At 47.8% G+C, this 19,447-nt stretch overlaps 1 protein-coding gene across 1 annotated transcript in view; it reads left to right on the top strand.

The window, feature by feature from the left end:
• Positions 1-19,447, top strand: part of slc25a23a (solute carrier family 25 member 23a) — a 57,758-nt gene that overhangs the window by 36,373 nt on the left and 1,938 nt on the right. Inside the window, exons 5-9 of the mRNA XM_039770474.1 lie at positions 1,450-1,608; positions 8,917-9,069; positions 15,822-15,929; positions 16,565-16,732; positions 19,223-19,373. Coding sequence (XP_039626408.1) covers positions 1,450-1,608; positions 8,917-9,069; positions 15,822-15,929; positions 16,565-16,732; positions 19,223-19,373 — 739 coding nt within the window. The remainder of the gene's footprint in view (positions 1-1,449; positions 1,609-8,916; positions 9,070-15,821; positions 15,930-16,564; positions 16,733-19,222; positions 19,374-19,447) is intronic.

Raw genomic sequence — 19,447 nt, 5'->3', positions numbered from 1 at the left:
CCACAATTGAATGCCCACCTCCAGTGGCTTTGGGGCTCCTGGTAGGAGTGGGGCTTTGTGGCAGAAGTAGAAGGTGGGTCACTAGTTGTCCGGCTGGTGAGCTTCTGCAGATGGCATTGATGATGACACGCTCCCTGTCTGCTCAGGGTGGTATGACTTCCATGGTCTAAGCCCTAAAGTTCTCCCTTGAGTTGGCACAGCAAGAATCAGATCAGGTTGGTGAGCATGCACTGGCACAGTGCCCACCACAACCTGAGTGCTGCCATGCAGTAATGATGTCATTAAAACATGAACTATACAGAAATACTGGGAAGTTGAGCAAAATGGCACCATGCTGGAAGAAGGGGCCTGCGTTGCCTCAAAAGCTGGCATATTATCTGTTTAGTGAGCCAATAAAAGGGGAAATTTTGCTTGACGTCTCATGACATCCATAATGGCTGACACGGTACAACATCCTACTTCTACTGGAAAGGAGATCCCCTGGGAAGCCCTGTGTCGGACACTGGCTGTGATGTTTGCTCCTCTTAAATATACAGGCCCAAAACCAGATTGCCATCCATCCATTCATGAACCCGCTTAATCCAGTTTGGGGTCCTAGGGGGCAAAGCATTGGGTCCAAGAATAAGAAACCAAACCCAGACAGGATGGCAGTCAACTGCAGGGCGCACTTACAGTATTTGCCAAGCGGTGTGGTGTAGTGGTTAAGCCTGTGGACTTCACATCCAGGCTGTACTTCTTTCTGTGTGACCCCAAGCAAGTCCTGAAGACCACCAGAGCTCCACTCCATGGAGGAGGTTGTCACTTTGTTATATGTCATTGGCAGCACCGAGTGACACTGGGGTTAAGATTGGGGTTTGGGGGGAGGAGCTCCCTGACTTAAGTCAAGTAAATCAGGTGACCAAAACCTGCAATCCCATTGGCTGTCCAGTGAAGCAGAGGTCTGCAGCTGAGCCCATCTCAGCAGGTCACTTAACCGGTCTGTGCTTCAAGTATTAAAATGATGATAATAAGCAGTGTAGAGTCAAACACACACCACTTTGGGACGTGAATAGAAAGGACCCTGGCAGACGTGGGGGAGAAGGTGCCAAACCGTACCCCCTGATAGTGACAAGGCCAAGAGTCTAGCCCTGGACAGTTGAGCTGTGAGGGGCTCCATGCTAACCCAGAAGAAGAGGGAATGTCAGATGACGTTAAGATGGCCTCACCCCAGGGGAGCAATCCCATAATGCATCACTAATCTCTGGCCGACGGGTTCAAAAGCAGTTGACGTCATATGTAACCCGAATGTTGATTAACTTTTATAACGTCTAGACGGCCCCCCCACAGCCGGACGCTCATCAAATGGGCTGTCGTGGTCTCCACTTGAGGTGATCTGTGGAAGCGGGCATCCTTCATTTTGATTGTTTTCACCCCCTTTTTCATTTTTTCTTTTCTTTCCATGTTTTGAAGGTTCTGGACATTGGCGAGTCTCTCACGGTGCCCGATGAGTTCTCGGAGAAGGAGAAGCGCACGGGCATGTGGTGGAAGCAGCTGGTGGCGGGTGGCGTGGCAGGAGCCGTGTCCCGTACCGGCACGGCGCCGCTCGACCGACTGAAAGTCTTCATGCAGGTGAGGTGGGCGACGCAAGGAAACGCCGACTGTGACGCACTTGGCCTCGGCGCTCTCTGTGTTTCGCGTGTGGTGTGGTGTCCTTTCAGACAACGGCTGGAGGCTTCTGGGCCGACATGCTGTGGATTCATCGAGACTTGAGACCCCTTTGCTGTTTTCACGTTTTCTTATGTGGCAGGCCTTGTGTTCCAATCAAGTCTTCTCCGCAGAAGGACCAAAGTGAACGCAGGATTTTACAACCACCACGAGATTTGTTTCTGTCAGACATTTTCATACAAGTGATGTCGCTCAAAGTGCTTTACAGGATGAAGAAAGAGAAAAATGACAAAATATATAAGAAAATACCGTTTGTACTCGTGTAAGACGCATACCCTAATTTTTACAAAGAAAATCACGAAAATTGTTTTGCCCGTGTACAACACCCGTTGTGATTGTATAGGAAGCGTTTAGGGCGTGTTTTCCGCAAAATGCCCTTCTGTTTTTGTTGCGTGACGAAAGTTTTTTCTTTCTTCTGTCGCCAATCTCGAACACATCACTCAATCAATCAACATTTATTTCTATAGCACATTTTTATACAAAAAAATGTAGCTCAAAGTGCTTTACAAAATGAAGAGTAGAAAAATAGAAGACACAATAAAAAATAAACATAAGTCAACATTAATTAACATTTAAGGGGTCCGATGGCCAGGGTGGACAGAAAAAACAAAAAAAAAACTCCAAAGGCTGGAGAAAAAAATAAAATCTGTAGGGGTTCCAGACCAAGAGACCACCTGACCAGTCCCCTCTGGGCACTCATGACTCTGGAGCAGTGTACTTGCGACCTGCTGCCCGATTTCCTATCTTCTCTGCTTCCAAAATCACTTTTAGTTTCTCTCCCGCCGTGAAGGAGCATAAACGCTCGCTACTATCCGTGCTGAATGACGACGCCAAACTGACTCAAAAACGAGAGTGCGAAAGAGAGAGCAGAAGAAGTCACACGGGTGGCACAGATCTCAAACTTCCATAAAGCCTGTGACTATTTGTGACACGAGGGAGACTCTCGTAGCGGATGATGAGTGGTCTTCTGTGGGTTGTGGGATGAGGCCACATGTGAGCATTGAAAACAATTGGGAACAACAATACAATACAATACAATACAATACAATACAATTTATTTTTTTGTATAGCCCAAAATCACACAAGTGCCACAATGGATTTTAACAGCCCCCCAGCCTTGACTCTCTTAAGAAGACAAGGAAAAACTCCCCAAAAAAAAAAATGGAAGAAACCTTGGGAAAGGCAGTTCAAAGAGAGACCCCTTTCCAGGTAGGTTGGGCGTGCAGTGGGTGCCAAAAAGAAGGCGGTCAATACAATACAATACACAGAACAGAACAAATCCTCAATACAGTATAAAAATAAAAAATGTACAAGTATGGAAGAGAATTTAACAGTATATGATATCACGTAATAGGATTTGGATTTGTTCAGAGTCCTGGAGACCTCCGCCATCAAGCTGCCTGCCCCTATTGGCCAATCCACAGCTGAAACAGTGCCTGGCCAGCCAATCTGATGAAAGGACCCCTCTATCCCACGATTCCTGCGATCCTCCATCAAGGATGACTTTATCTTAGGCAGGCGGGCAGTGGCACCACATTTGAGTACCGAGAAGAGAAACCGAATAGGTGAGGGTTAGTAACAAGTTCCCCCCCCCAAGGAAGCTTGCAATATTGTCATCTTTCTAGTTATCCAATAAAAGGGGGCATTTTGCTTCTCATCACTTCCATAATGGCTGACATGGCACAACACCCTGGTACTACAAATATCCCACTGAAAGAAGCAGCCCGAGCCTTCATGAAGTACTGTGGCTGCCATTCCTGCCCTAGTGGGTGGTCTTTGTTTTGATGTGACAGGCCTCACCCACCTGGATGGGGGAATCTCCTGTCATTCTTCTGAAGCTCTGTTATACTGGATGGTGGAACAGCTACAGTGCAGGAAAATACGCATTCGTTCCCCTGCTGAATCTCTTAAGTTTGCTCCTTTACCAAGAAATGAGCCGTCTTGAATTGTTATGGTGGCTTCACTTTAATGGAGAGAGAAGAGAATGTCAGCCAAAAATCCAGAAAACAAACACAAAACATAAAAGACAGAAATTGATTTGCATGTCATTGAGAGAAAGAAGGATTTGATCCTCTACAACCCAGCCAGAATTCAGGATCCCATTGTGACGATGTTGGTTCTGGCTCCACGCTCCCATGGCTGTTTGGGAACCCTTGAACTCCACACCGTCGATAATGTTACCGAGTGAGCTAGTCAGTGAAGGCAAATAATTGAGCATCTTAGTAAGGGGATGGTTAAAAGTGAAACAGTGCTTTTATTTAAAAACAGTGAACAAAATAAACAGTGTTCATAAAGTGCAGTTCTTTCTTCATCAAATAAATAATCCATAAAAAGAACACATGGAGGTTAAAACCATTGGGAAAAAAAACAATCCTTTAAAACCAGAGGTTAAAAATCTTCTTTAGGAAGCAGTCTTTAAAACAATAACAAATCCGGTGCATCATTTCTATTAGCGTCTCACCTGCTTATCCCGTTTGGGCCAAGCAGCAGGCAAGACGCTCTATGCAGCTGCCCTCCTGAAACACACGCGAGACTGGAGACCTCCCGATCCCTGGCTTCGGTATGGCACTCATCCCAGTCCCCGAGACTTGATGTCCACCAATGACCAGGACGCACACATTGGGGACTCCACCACCAAGCCTCCCGACTTCCGCTGCCTTTCCGCGGCTTCTCTGCGGCCCGTCGCTTTCCTCTAGGCACTCCCGCTACCTGGTCACTCAGCGGGAGCAACCTCAACTCAAACGTCTGGGTGTTGGCCTAACACCCAGCTTCCTTACAGCTGCCCTCGATCGTGCGCTCACCACACGCACGCACTGCGTGTCTGTCTCTCCTGCACCGCATGCTTCCTCGCTCCCTGTAACCTCTTTCCTCATCTCCTTTCTCCTCTCTCCATTTTTCTCTCCGATCGTTTCTTTTTCACCCCCTTCAACAACTTAACGCTTCTTTTTTATAACGTGAGGGGCCATCACAGCTGTAGCATTAGCCACGGGAGCAATCACGAATGTGGGCAGTTCCCCACCTGTGCACATGTTGAGAAACGCCCACATCGACGACTGCCCCACAGCTCGCTACAACATGGCCCCCCCCTCATGAAGCCGCCTCGGGTGCGGTGATTATTTAAAAATGGCCTTTGCTCAACGAGCTGTGGACCCATAACACCACACCCACCGATTGGCTGTGTGCCCACATGGCACACAAATTACAATCAATCAGTCACAGATCCTGTGTGTCTCACATTAAAATGAAACTACTGCACAAATTAGAGAGACGCTTCATTTCCTGGTAAAGGTGCAAACTTACAGATTCAGCAGGGGATTGAATGCGGATTTCCCCCACTGCATGTGTCAGGTCTCTCCAGAGATGTTCGATTGGGTTCAGGTCTGGCCAGGCTCTGGCAGGGGCAAATCGTGAACATTCCCAGAATTATCCCTCAGCCCACCCCCATGTCGTCTTGGCTTTGTGCTTGGGGTGGTTGTCCTGTTGGAAGGAGAGCCAGCGCCCAGTCTGAGGTTCACAGAGGTCTTTTCATTAACGGTATCTCTTCATGCTGGAGAGACACACCTACCCAGAGGGGCCACTTCAAATTGGGACCCGAGTGCTGCTGTATTGGCTCTTCCGGGAATGGGGCTTCCGAGGGCTTTCCCCTATCCCGTTAATAATGCGAGCAGCCGCAGCTGAGCTACTCCTGCAGAGGGCAGAAAGGGTTAGGGTTTGGCCGCTGGTTTGACTTTGTGTTGCTCACGAGTCCCAAATGAGGTACATGACCTGCACTGTGAGGCAGCATCAGTTACGGCACTACGGCCATGTGGCACGATTACCCGAGGGTGATCCGGCTCATTGTTGAGGACCTGAGTGGCTGGACCAGGCCAAAGGGACGCTTATGTGACACCTGGTGGTGGCAGATAGATGGCTGGGACTGGGCCACGTGTCCTGGTTTTTCCTGTCTTGCTATATGGTTATGAGACATGGACTCTATCCGGTGACCTGAGACGCAGACTTGGACCTCTTTGGTGTCTCTTTGGAGGTCCGAGGGTCCTGCTGGTTTGACTTTGTGTTGCTCACGGAGTCCCGAATGAGGTACGTGACCTGCATTGTGAGGGAGCGTCAGTTATGGCACTACGGCCATGTGACGCGATTACCCGAGGGTGGTCCTGTACGTTGAGGACCCTTTTTAATCTTATTAAAGAACTCCAGCTGTGCCTGATGAGATTCAGTTGCTCTGCCAATCCAACCCTTTGCTTGACTTGTCAGCTGGAGTCGGGTGCCCTTTGTGCGCTGGAACTCCTCGACACTTCCGAATGAGGACTGGGTGGTACTGGTGATTTTCACGTCGTGTTTTGGGTGGGGTGTGCCATCTTAACAGTCTGCAAAGCTGCTCATCCGCATATCAAACACAAAGGCGTTGAGCTGAATAGAAGATGTGAATGGCTGTTTGGCAGCATTCTTTAGGTTGTGGCCTTAACCGTTTTCACTTCTAAATTTTATTTAGAGTTAATAACAAACACACCCTTGTTTGACAGAAGGAAACACTCCGACCCTAAGTAGAGTCAATGTGACGTATCAAAGAAAGGGTCGTGACGCAGCGGACTCGGGAGAGTCTCCGGACCCCCTTCGCTGCCTGCGTCCTTTACCATGTTGTAGATTTGAAACGAAGAAATCCACACTCAGTAAGACTGTGAATGACTCGATTCAGACAAAAAAAAAGGTTTGGGGGTCCTCCTCGTGAGTCGTTGATAATCGTTGAGTAGTCACGAAGGACTGATGCTGGTCTTTTTACTACAGGGTAATAAAATACAAAATGGTTTACAATACGATTTATCTTTGTGAGGCCCAAAATCACACAAGAAGTGCCGCAGTGGGCTTTAACAGGTCCTGCCCCTTGACGGCCCCCCAGCCTTAACACTCTAAGAAGACAAGGAAGGAAAAAAACATGGAAGAAACCTTAGGAAAGGCAGTTCAAAGAGAGACCCCTGTCCAGATAGGTTAGGCGTGGAGTGGGTGTCAAAAATAAAAGGGGGGTCAGTACAAAACAATAGACAGAAGAGAACACAAGTCATCCTCAATACAATAGAAATATGACAAGTACGGAGCAGAACTGAACAGTCGATGATATCACAGGATACCATTTGGATTTGGTCAGAGTCCTGGAGACCTCGGCCATCAAGCTTCCTTCCCCTATTGACCATTCTGCAGTTGAGTCAGCGCTGGGCCAGCCAATCCGATGAAAGGACCCCTCTACCCGACAATCGGATGAAAAGAGACTAAAAGACAAATGAAAAAGGTGAATGGACTTGGTTTTCTAATAAGGCGGCAGGAAGCAGGGTGAGGTCACCAGGAAGGGACGGAAGTGAGGAAAATTCTTCTCGAGAAAAGATGTTAATACTCATCACTAACCCTGTTTACTTATCGTGTTATCGCCCTGAATTGGACCCTTCGGCTGCCCCTCCTATGCGCACGTGTCTGACAACACAATGACAAAGTGAAAACCTGTTCTGAAAGGTCTGCAAATTCAGGAATGTAACCACAAGGGGGCGCCAGACAGCCGTCAAACCTCAGGTGCTGTACATTGATTGGATAAAATAAAGGATCTGAGTCTTTTCCCATGCACCTTTGCAAATCTCCTTTCAATAACAAAGCCACAAACGTGATAAACCAATGAAACGTCTCTCCTCCTCCAGCTGAGTGTTGCCCACTTCTTTCCTCCCAAACTCCAAGAGGCTACAGGTGGACTCCAATGAAGTTCTAGAAACATCTCAAGGAGAATTAAAGCAACCGGGATGGACCTGAGCACAAGTCTGGAGTGCCACAAAACTTCAATGAAGGAGAGATTTCACTTTTTTCTGCCCTTTGTCACCCATTCTGTTCAGAACATTTATGGACAGAATTTCTAGGAGCAGGCAGGGCGTTGAGGGGGTCCGGTTTGGTGGGCTCAGGATTGGGTCACTGCTTTTTGCAGATGATGTTGTCCCCGTTTGCTTCCTCAGGCCGTGATCTTCAGCTCTCTCTGGATCGGTTCACAGCCGAGTGTGAAGCGGCTGGGATGGGAATCGACACCTCCAAATCCGAGACCCTGGTCCTCAGCCGGAAAAGGGTGGAGTGCCCTGTCAGGTTTTGAAGCGAGATCCTGCCCCAAGTGGAGGAGTTCAAGTATCTCGGTGTCTTGTTCACGAGTGAGAGAAGAATGGAGAGTGAGATCGACAGGCGGATCGGTGCGGCGTCCTCAGTGATGCGGGCTCTGCATCGGTCTGTTGTGGTGAAAGTGGAGCTGAGCTGAAAGGCAAAGCTCTCAGTTTACCAGTCGATCTACGTTCCTACCCTCACCTATGGTCATGAGCTGTGGGTAGTGACCGAAAGAACGAGATCGCGAATACAAGCGGCTGGAAAGAGTTTCCTCCACAGGGTGTCTGGGCTTTCCCTTAAAGATCGGGTGAGAAGCTCAGAGTAGAGCCGCTGCTCCTCCGCATCGAGACGAGTCAGATGAGGTGGCTCGGGCATCTGATCAGGATGCCTCCTGGACGCTTCCCTGGCGAGGTGTTCCAGGCACGTCTAACCGGGAGGAGGCCCCGGGAAAGACCCAGGACACGCTGGAGGGACTGTGTGTCCTGGCTGACCTGGGAACACCTCGGGATTCTCCCAGAAGAGCTAGAAGAAGTGGCCGTGGAGAGGGAAGTCTGGGCATCCTCTGCTCAAGCTGCTGCCCCCGCGACCCCATCTCGGATAAGCGGAAGAGGATGGATGGATTTTTAAAAACGTTTTCAAACCTTTGCGTAAAATTTGCAAGTTTCTCCCGAATGAGTACAAGACAGGCCCCCCCTGCATGTCCCGTTTTTGTCACCGCAGCTTGAATTTCCACGCTGACCCCACCGCAGAGTGCTGCCATCTCATGAATTCAAGTAGCCGATTAGCGGTGATGCAGAGGAGTCGCCCCAATTCTGCTAAGCAGGCCACATGCATGATGATGTGACGGTTAGCGTGGTGGGAAGTGATCAGCGCAGGACAAGCTTAGGGGGTCCTGCATATAAAGAAGGTCAAGTCGGGCAGTGGGGCAGAAACCTGACGTAGCGCAGCCATGGCGTGGGAATACACGGATTATAAATGAATGTTTAGAAAGGCACGTTTAGTGCAGACACATGGATGTGACTCTCTTTTTTATTTATTATCTCGTTAAATGTATACGATTAAAATGATAATTATTGATCTTGTCTTGAAAAGGTGCAAGCACACAAACACCGCAGCTACAACGTCTTGAAGGGCCTGCGAGGAATGGTGCACGAAGGGGGCTTCCGTTCTCTCTGGCGTGGAAACGGAATCAACGTGCTGAAGATCGCCCCCGAGTCGGCCATCAAGTTCATGGCTTATGAGCAGGTAAGTAGGAGCTTTAGGATTGTCTCATCAGTCGACCGAGCAGGTCAGACCACCGAGACGTGTTACTGCGCTGAATACACGGGATGAATGAGGAAATGAAACTCGGTGGTCTCCGGGCTCGGCTCCCAGCCTCGTTCCTGCCTATGGAGTTTCTCCAGAGGATCAATGTTTTGTTCAACATTCCTAGGGTGCTTGCATGTTAACCGGAGTGAAACCTTTAAATTGACCCTGTGTGAGCAAGGATGGCGGTTTGCGCCTGGCACTTCTGCGGCATCGTCTCCCAATGCCCAGTTTATGCCCGATGCCACTGGAATAGGCTCTCTCCTATGAGAATAAGCCGGTTTGAAAAATGAGCGACTGTGGGTGTGCCGTGTAGTCACCTGGGCATGGCTGGGATGCACCCTGTAGCCCCCTTTAGCGTTATTTTTTAAAACAAGTCGAAGCATAAAAATGTCCTGTCGTGTAACAAAACATGGGGGTATCAAAACGTCAACGTAAGTTTGGAGGGGAAGGCAACGCCGAGTGCCCACTGCTGTACTGATGTCCTTTGTGTGACACGTTTTGAAACGGCATCCAATGCGCAGCGGTCTTTGGGGGTACAATGCCAGTGCCTCATTGGCACAATCAACACACCCCATGTGTTATTGTAGGCTACCACAGCGCATGGCTTAGTGACTTCCATATTCCCCCTGACACAAACTTTAACAGTTGCTGCTTTTGCTGCCATCTTTCATGTCCCCTCACTTAATCATTTTGCCTTTTTTGGCCAAACAGCTGCTGTCACATCACATGACCAAAGTCACCTGTCATATCCCATTGGTTTGGTCGCACGATGCCATATGCGCCAGCTTCACTATCTGTCAACATCTGATAGACGTACTTTAATTGTCCTCAAGGAGTAATTAGAACTTTACTGAAGCTCAAGAGAAAGAAAGTGAAATATTTAAATATGTAATAATCTTCTTCTTCTTTTGGCTGCTCCCATTAGAGGTTGCTATAGCAGATCATCTTCTTCCATCTGTTTCTGTCCTCGTCATTTTGTTCTGTCACCCCGTCACTTTCATGTCCTCTCTCACCACACCTACAAACCTCCTCTTAGGCCTTTCTCTTCTTCTCTTACCTGGCAGCTCTATCCTTGGCACCCTTCTCTCATTATACCCCTCATCTCTCCTCTGCAGATGTCCAAACCAACGCCATCTCTTCTCTCTGACTTTGTCTCCCACCCTGAGCTGACCCTCTAATGCCCTCATTTCTAATCCTGTCCATCCTCGTCACACCCAATGCCAATCTTAGTGTCTTTACCTCTACCACCTCCAGTTCTGTCTCCTGCTTTCTGGTCGAAAAATCGATCATAAAATCAGACCCCGACTTATACGCCCGTTCAAAAATGTGACACTTACTTAATGTATTTTTTTTTACATCAGTCTCATATTAGTTTCTCAGGCACATCGAATTTTGTGGCAGCAGCGCAGTTGCCAATTTCTTTCGCCACTTCAACAACTTTTAATTTAAAACCAGCTTCATATTTTCTTCTGATCGAATGCTCCATCGTAGATACGCGATGCATTTACGATAAAAGGTGTATGAGGGTGTGAGACACAAAAACACCAAACAGTGCGAACGTCACTTCGGAATAGTGCGGGTGTCACCGTGTGGTCACGTAGGCACAATACAGAGAGAAGCTAGAAGCACACGCTGATACGGCGCATTGCCCTTATAGAAATGAAAGGCCGTGTGCTCCGTGGTGACTCTCTCAGGTGGGCGTTAGCATATCATCCCTTGGACCAATAGCGTGAGTTTTCCGCATTCAACTTATACGACCGACATTATGAAATACCGTAAATTATACGGTAAAATCAAGCCCAGACTTAATCCGCCGGAGAACTTAAACGCGAGTATATACGGTATTGATGAATTCTTCTCATCAATTGCTATCTTAATGACCTGTTTTATGATCAGAAAGATGAGCATCAGGGGCGGCATGGTGGCGCAGTGGGTAGCGCTGCTGCCTATCAGTAAGGAGACCTGTGGGTTCGCTTCCCGGGTCCTCCCTGCGTGGAGTTTGCATGTTCTCCCCGTGTCTGCGTTGGTTTCCTCCCACAGTCCAAAGACATGCAGGTCAGGTGTATTGGTGATCCTAAATTGTCCCTGGTGTGTGTGTGTGTTTGTGTGCCCTACGGGTGGGCTGGTGCCCTGCCCGGGGTTTGTTTCCTGCCTTGCCCCCTGTGTTGGCTGGGATTGGCTCCAGCAGACCCCCGTGACCCTATAGTTAGGATGTAGCGGGTTGGATAATGGATTAAAGATGAGCATCAGAGCAGTAAATCGTCACTGAAATGTCATAGAAGGGTTTGGGTAACTTGATTCCAAGGGTGCAAAGTCTACCGACGCACACGGACAGATTTTCATAGCATTAGCGCCAGTGTGGGCGGGGTGGTCTTGTGGCCTTGGAACCCCTGCAGTTTTTTTTTTTATTTATTCTCCAGTCCTCTGGAGTTTTTTGTGTCCTCCTGGCCACCGGACCTTTGTTACTTAGTATTGCCTCATCCTATTTTTATATTTTTCTTTCTTCATCTTGTAAAGCACTTTGCGCTCCATCATTTGTATGAAAACGTGCTCTAGAAATAAATGTTGTTGTTGTTGTTGTTGTAAACCATCAAGTGACAGAACGCTCAGAAATCTCTGTGATTATTTCATCCACTAGGTGGCAGCACAGAGTACTGTGCCGAGTGTTCATGCCGATTGGAATTCCACACTTGGGAGTTAACATTAAAGAAGTTACTGGAAAAAGGATGTTTCAAAGACATGGGGGGAAATACGGCTGACGGCAAAAGGTGTTGTCGGAAAATGATTTTTTATTTATTTTTTGCGAGGTTTTTAAGTTTTGAATCAATTTGCTTTATTTTAGTACATGGAATCCAAATAGCTTTTAAGTTCTAAAGTGTTCAATTATTTTGCATAGTTTCTGATGCCAGGGGCAGCACGGTGGAGCAGTGAGTGGTTCGCTTCCCTGGTCCTCCCTGCGTGGAGTTGGCATGTTCTCCCCGTGTCTGCGTGGGTTTCCTCCCACAGTCCAAAGACATGCAGGTGATGTGCATTGGCGATTCTATATTGTCCCTAGTGTGTGCCTGTGTGTGGCTGGGATTGGCTGCAGGAGACTCCCGTGACCCTGTGTTAGGATATAGCGAGTTAGAAAATGACTGACTGGTTTCTAACGCCATTTTCTTATGTTGAGGGCAAACCTTCTTCAGCTGCGGGTCCTATGTTGTCTGTTTTTCGATCACACAGAGTCAAGATTCTCAGTCCTCCGTTTTGTGGACTGTCTTGCTATGAGATGCCATCGGTGGTTTAAGCCAACACTTTTGCACGGTATGATAGCCCCCCTCAAAAACAAATGGCTGTCAGTGGAGGTCCTCTGGGTGGGGGGTCAGTGATAATTCTGGGTCTAAAAGGTTTAAGAGCCTCTCGTTGACAGATGGGTTGCCAGGGGCGTGGCCTCGGAGGTCGTGACATTTCTCATCTGAGAGTGAGAGCAGAAACAGTTACTGTGCGCAGTTCTCTTTGTAAAGGCTGCCCTGCTTGATGATCTTTTGGCTTTGAAGTTTTGAGTGATTTTTAGATTTCTGACAACTGTCTCTTCATCTTCTCGGTTGCAGTTTTACTTTCATTTTGATGTTTGATCTCCTTGTTCAGCTCCCTCTTCTAACGTCTGGTCCTCCAACTCTAGCAGAACAGGCGTACAAAGTTAAACAAAGGTGTTGGTTACAAAAGAAGACCTGATGTTTGTTTGGAAATCGTTTAGAGTCGACGATTTAACTTCCATGCGTAACGAGGCAGCCTCGGCCACGGCTCGGAGTCCCGGGTTACTTGATACGTTTGACAGCTGAGATGGTGGCTGCTGCCTGCTAAGGCCTGGAGCTGTGAAGGAGCCAGAGACGGGTGACACGGCAAACGTACGGAAATTCAAACGCTGGGCATCTGGCCAGCATTCCCATCCAGCGTCGTTAGACGCGGGCATCGGCTCAGCGCTTTCTGCAGGAGTTCACAGAGCTCCATTACTCTGATTCACAGAATGCCAGCCTCTTCCAGGAGGAAGGCAGGCGGTGATTAACTGTCGGGTGAGGTGGTCCTCACTGCTAACGAGATCCGGTGGGCTGGCGGGCTATTTAAGGCTTCACAGTGTGCTTTTTAATTGATTACTGCTTGAAAAATAAAACACAAACCCAGCAGGGAAACCAGTAGTTTAGCAGTCCTTTTAGAAAGTAGAAATAGTGTACTGTAGATATGCAGTTATAGGCCGTTGAGTTATTTACAGTAAATAGTGTGTGTGTGGTCACAAATAATCACACCAGCCACCCGTATAATGTATCCTGGCTGCAAATATAGTACATCTTCAAAGAGTTGTTCACAAGACTGAGTCCGAGACGGAACTGATTACATGAGGCAAAGATGGAGGCTTTAAAGACCCGTACAGGAAGTGATATCATCAAAGGGGCTGGACTCGGATGTGACGTCATCTGAACCAGAAATGACATCATCAAAGGGGCCAGAACCTTGCAGGATTTCCCAGGGGGGCACGGTGGCGCAGTGTGTAGCGCTGCTGCCTCGCAGTAAGGAGACCTATGGGTTCGATTCCCGGGTCCTCCCTGCGTGGAGTTTGCATGTTCTCCCCGTGTCTGCGTGGGTTTCCTCCCGCAGTCCAAAGTCATGCAGGTTAGGTGCATTGGCGATTCTAAAATTGTCCCTGATGTGTGTGCGCCCTGCGGTGGGCTGGCGCCCTGCTCGGGGTTTGTTTCCTGCCTTGCGCCCTGTGTTGGCTGGGATTGGCTCCAGCAGACCCCCGTGACCCTGTAGTTAGGATACAGCGGGTTGGATAATGGATGGATGGATGGGTCTGTAGGGAAATGAGAAAGACAGTCCGCGCACTCTGCCGCCCCCTGGTCAGATGTTTTATTACAACTACTCAGGCCCTTTAGCTGCCTCCTACTCGCACGTGTGTGACTGTGTGTGTATATAGTAGAAGACCAGCCCGGCTACAGACAGACGCACAGACCTGCAGTGTCCAGAACACACACGTTTGTTTATCTTTGGCACAGCACAATGCACAGGCCCCAATAAAGCTCTGTCCTCTCTTCTTTTCTCTGACCGCCTCTTCTCCTCTCCCACAAGCTCCATCCTCTTCCTCCCAACTCCAGCTCCCTCACCCGGCAGTGGCCCAAGTGCTCCTCGATCAACTTCCAGGTGTGGCAGAAGTGCTGCAGACCACAGCTCAGGAAACCTTCAAAGTAATGTGCAGTTAATGTCTCAACAGCATTTCTGGAGCTTCGTAGAGCCAGATAACTGGAAGAATCGCCACCAAGCAGCTCTGAAAATGTCTGCTGTGTTTGGGTCTCCATACCTCCTGTGAGTCTGACGTGAATGTCATGAAGTCAAAGTTCAGAACAAGACTGACAGACGAACATCTAAAGGACTCCATCAGAGTGAACCTCAGTGGCTCCACTCCACCACACACCTCAGCGCCAGGCATCTGACCAACTTGGGATTAATAAAGTATCTATCTATCTATCTATCTATCTATCTATCTATCTATCTAGTCACACATGCCACTGGACACATGAATAAAGTGACACAGTGACCAGTGACAAATGAATAAGTCACATCTGTGTATTTGAAGTTGCTTTGTTCTGACAGCATTCGTGTTTTAATTCAATAGCGTGAGATACACGAGAAAATGCCTAAAGACGCACAACATGCACCTGCAGGGGAACTCGATAGTTGTTGTGCTTTTTTAGTGCCAAATGTGAGTTGTAGACACCAACATTTTGTAAATGTTCAGACAAAACAAGCGTATTCAGTCTGTTTGGGTTGAAATAAGCTGTGAGAATAAACGTTAGAAAACACGAGTAGCTCTCAGCCATTTTCATTTTATAAAAGTAGCTCTTGGGGAGGTTGGAGACCCCCGGTGTAAGCCGTGTAGTTGCTTATTGAATCCCAGTGGAACAGACCATATTCTCGATTAGGGGGGGTCACTTGTGGTGTTAACTTAGTTTCTGCCCGTTGCAGTTGAGTGAAGGAAGAACAAGTGGCCACTGGAACTGTTGGGGCACCAAGCCGGTCGTCCCCGTTTTAATTCTAACAAAAATCTTTTCTTTAGAAGAAACACAAATTAGGGCCGCTACGGGCGTCAGCAGAAAGTCTCCCCAAACTGCTAAGGTAACTCCCGCCGGAATGAACGTCGTCTCCCGTCAATAGTGGGGGGGTCTTGAAGGGGCGGAGACAAATTCTCTCATTAGGTGTCTTCTCTGTGTGGTGGTGGGAATAAAAAAGGAAAACATTAGTGCCAGCGCCCCCTCTCGACCCAAAATCGTATTAGATAGATAGATAGATAGATACTTTATTAATCCCAAGGGGAAATTCACAATTCCATACCTGTGGTGAGTGGTCCTCAGATGTGCGTGTGGCTGACACGGTTACTTCTTTCTCTGTTTTTCTTCCTCACTGTTCCCTTTCTTTTTATCCCCTTGATTTTCCTGTCATTCCCTTTCTCCCTCCTAGCCCTGATATTTTCTGTTCATCTGTTCCAGTGTGGTGCTGAGGTGTCACCTGCTACACTCGGGTCCCAATCCAGGTGGTTTGTCATGTGGTGGGTGCAGCGACGCGATATCAGTGCCTGCTCCCCTCCTCCTCTTCCTTCTCTGCTTTTATCTTCAGTGTCTTTTTAAATATTTTGTTCTTTCCTCTTTTTTTTGTTGCAGATCAAGAGGGCTATACGGGGTAACGAAGGCACCCTACAAGTGCATGAGCGGTTTGTTGCGGGGTCTTTAGCTGGAGCCACAGCACAGACTATTATTTACCCCATGGAGGTGAGATACGTCTTTCCATTACAAGCTTTCATTCGTTGCTCAGAGATGTTTTAATGGAATTCCTACCAAAAAGGCCTCACAACCCCCACCCAAACACCCCCCCCCCTAGGCCCAGTGTTGGGCCCCTCCATTTGTTCCCCTTTTCTTTGAAACAACAGCGAGCTCACATTTCTTCTTGAATTGAAACACAGCATGCGGGTCTGCTGCCCCTTTCATTAAATCCAAATCCAGTCAATTGAGTGATTGATTGTCTATTAGACCTGTCCTGTGGTTGATTGATTGATGGCTATACTACCTATCCTGTGATTGATTGGCTATGCTACCTGTCCTGTGATTGATTGATTGATGGCTATACTACCTGTCCTTTGATTGGCTATGCTACATGTCCTGTGATTGTTTGATTGGCTATGCTACCTGTCCTGTAATTGATTGACTGTGCTACCTGTCCTTTAATTGATTTATTGATTGATTGGCTATGCTACCTGTCCTGTGATTGATTGATTGATTGGCTGTATCATTTGTCCTGTGAGTTTGTATCCTTGCTTTTATGTTTCTGCTGCTGTGTCCATCTAAACGCCCCCCCTGGGGTTAATAAAATGTTTTAAATCTAATTGAATTCCTGTTATCTTAATCAGGTCCTGAAAACGCGCCTGACTTTGAGGAAGACTGGTCAGTACGCGGGCACGGCAGACTGCGCTCGTCAGATCCTGCGCAAGGAGGGCATTCGAGCCTTTTATAAGGGCTATGTTCCCAACATGCTGGGCATCATTCCATATGCTGGCATAGATCTGGCTGTCTATGAGGTAAGCTGAAACTGTAAACATCACATGAATAGTCCAGCCACGAGTATCTGTGTGAGTGTGTGTGTGGGTTTGGTCGATTGGGGGGATTCCATTGGAGGTCATGTTACGTACGTGCTGTCCTGCCAGCCTCCATGTGCCACGTCTGACACTCACAGCAACTGCTGACAGCCGCGGCTTTAAACGTTTTTTTTTTTTAAATAGCCACCCTGGCTGAGTACAGCGAGTGAGGTTTGTTATTCGGTGCCCACTGTGTGCCCGTGTGGTGGACCTGATCCTTCTGAAGTTATTCTGCCCGTCTTCACTTTACAAACTGGGATTGTGGGTTCAAACGCTTAGCCTTGCAGGATTACTGAGGTGTCATTCTTATTCTTTCTGGTACTTTTCAATTATTGTGACGCACATTAAGGCACCGTGTGCATGTGTACAGCCTTAGAATTCTGGAGAGTAATTTTAATATTAGGGTGGGGTTCTGGAGGGTTCATTTATTAAGATTAGAGACACACAGTGGGTATAGAAAAGAATCCCCTCCTTCAAAATATTCCTATTTTGTTTGCTTTACTGCCTTAAATGATAACACACAAACCAATATTTCTTCCCAGCTTTACTTACTCAATGCAGCCTCTAACATCCAAGTGAAAGACATCACAGCTACAGTTCAGAAGAATTATAAAAAACGCTGGCAACACGAATTAGACAATCTACACGTCTCCGACTTAAAGGTTAAATCCAAACAACATATTCGATCTCTTTTCGCTGTTCCGTTATTTCACCGAGTAATTTCCGTTTGTTTGCGCTAATGCGATCTTTACTATCAGTTTTTTGAGTCTTTCAAATTTTCGTACTTTCATAATCTCTAACCTGCTCTGCATGCGTACCGCACCAACGTTTTTGAATTCTTTACGACGTTCTACTTTGTCATCTATGTCCTTTATTTCCGGCCCTCTCTTTCTCGCGGGACGTACAACGCTGCTCATGTTGGGGGTGGCTGAACGCACGCTAAGGAGATGCGGTCTGATCAGCTGCTGTCTTGGTGCTGCTGGTGTGCTTGCATGTTCTACTTGTCGTGCTGCGTGTCCGTCATTTAAAAGCCCGTACAGCAGCTGTCCTTTTGTCTCGTGGGACGTCAAATTGTCTTCCGAGAAAATCACGTCTCCTTTTATCTATACTAATAAAAGGCAAAGCCCTCACTGACTGACTGACTCACTGACTCACTGACTGACTCATCACTAATTCTCCAACTTCCTGTGTAGGTAGAAGGCTCATTCCTTACAGCTTCCTTACAAAAGATGGGCAGGTTTCATTTCGAAATTTTACGCATAATGGTCATAACTGGAACCTATTTTTTTCATCCATATACTGTAATAGACTGCAGCTTGATTGCCGTGGGAGGCGGAGTTTCGTGTGACATCATCACGCCTCCAACGTAATCACGCAGTACATAGAAAACCAGGAAGAGCTCCAAAAAGCGCTGAAGAAAACATACATTATATAATTAAGAAGGCAGCGAAACAATTAGAAGCGAGCGAGTGACATATAAAACCATATTCAGCGGCTCACGTGAACTGACGCAGCACGCAGACAAAAACCGACAGTTCCAAAGACTGCTGAACAAAAACTGAATTACTCTGCTACGCTCAAATAGACAAACCACACGCTGTGGCGCAATAGTAGAGGTTTCGCCTTTAGCGCCGGCATCCGAGGTTCGATTCCCGAGAGGGGATGCACTGAGTATGTACGCGCGCTTCTTGATTCATTTTAGCCTCGCATCCCCTTGGTTTGAGACGTATGAAAAAATATGCGGTTAACGCAGGAAGACAGATCACCAATTGAAGCTTTATGAATAATGGATACTTTATTCGCGATCAATGATTGTTTTGGTAAAGCCATACTCGGTGTATTCATTAGATGAACAGTAAAAAAGTAATAGCGAGGGGAGGATGACTTATTGAGTCACGCAGGCAAAACCACAATAGCACGCGGGCTCGATGTACTGTAGTGTGCGTCAACTCGATCTGAATTGCGCGATCACATTCGAAAAAATATATCTTTTCAAGTTCTATTTAGTCCATATGTGTCAAACTCAAGGCCCACGGGCCACATCCGGTCCGGCGTGTAATTCTATCCATGGTCAGCGGGCACTCGTATTCGCATGCGCCCCAAACCGATTCCACACACGGGAGTTTTTCGTGCCTCTCAGCTCGCTCCTTTTAATTCTCTCTTCTCCCGGCTCCTTCTCCTTTTTTCGGTAGATGGTCCGTCCCCTCGTGTCACACACCAGCGCGTTTATGCGAAGACCCTCCAGCTCCCCTTGAAGTGCCGTCCTGAACACCATTAATTCCTCAGACGTGTATTTTAAAGTGGACAAGGCGGCAGGAACAGACCAAGTGAATACAGCGTGCAGTGACTGTTAACACCAATGTTTGACGCCATCTTCTTTTACGTGATGCCAGTCTCAGTCTGTCTGTCTGTTGCTCCTTTTCATTAAATTAGACCCTGAAGAACACGTGGCTCCAGAATTACAGCCAGACGTCTCCGGACCCTGGCGTTTTGGTCCTCCTGGCCTGTGGAACGGCATCCAGCACTTGTGGACAACTGGCCAGCTACCCGCTTGCTCTCGTCCGGACCCGAATGCAGGCACAAGGTAAGCCCACCCTCTCGGTAAGAGTTTAGTTGATTGGCAGCCCCCCATTCGGTGCCCTCAAGAGCTTCCTCGTC

This window comes from Polypterus senegalus, chromosome 12 (genome assembly GCF_016835505.1).
Source record: "Polypterus senegalus isolate Bchr_013 chromosome 12, ASM1683550v1, whole genome shotgun sequence".
Lineage (NCBI taxonomy): Eukaryota > Metazoa > Chordata > Cladistia > Polypteriformes > Polypteridae > Polypterus > Polypterus senegalus.
This window is presented reverse-complemented; position numbering and strand designations above follow the sequence as displayed.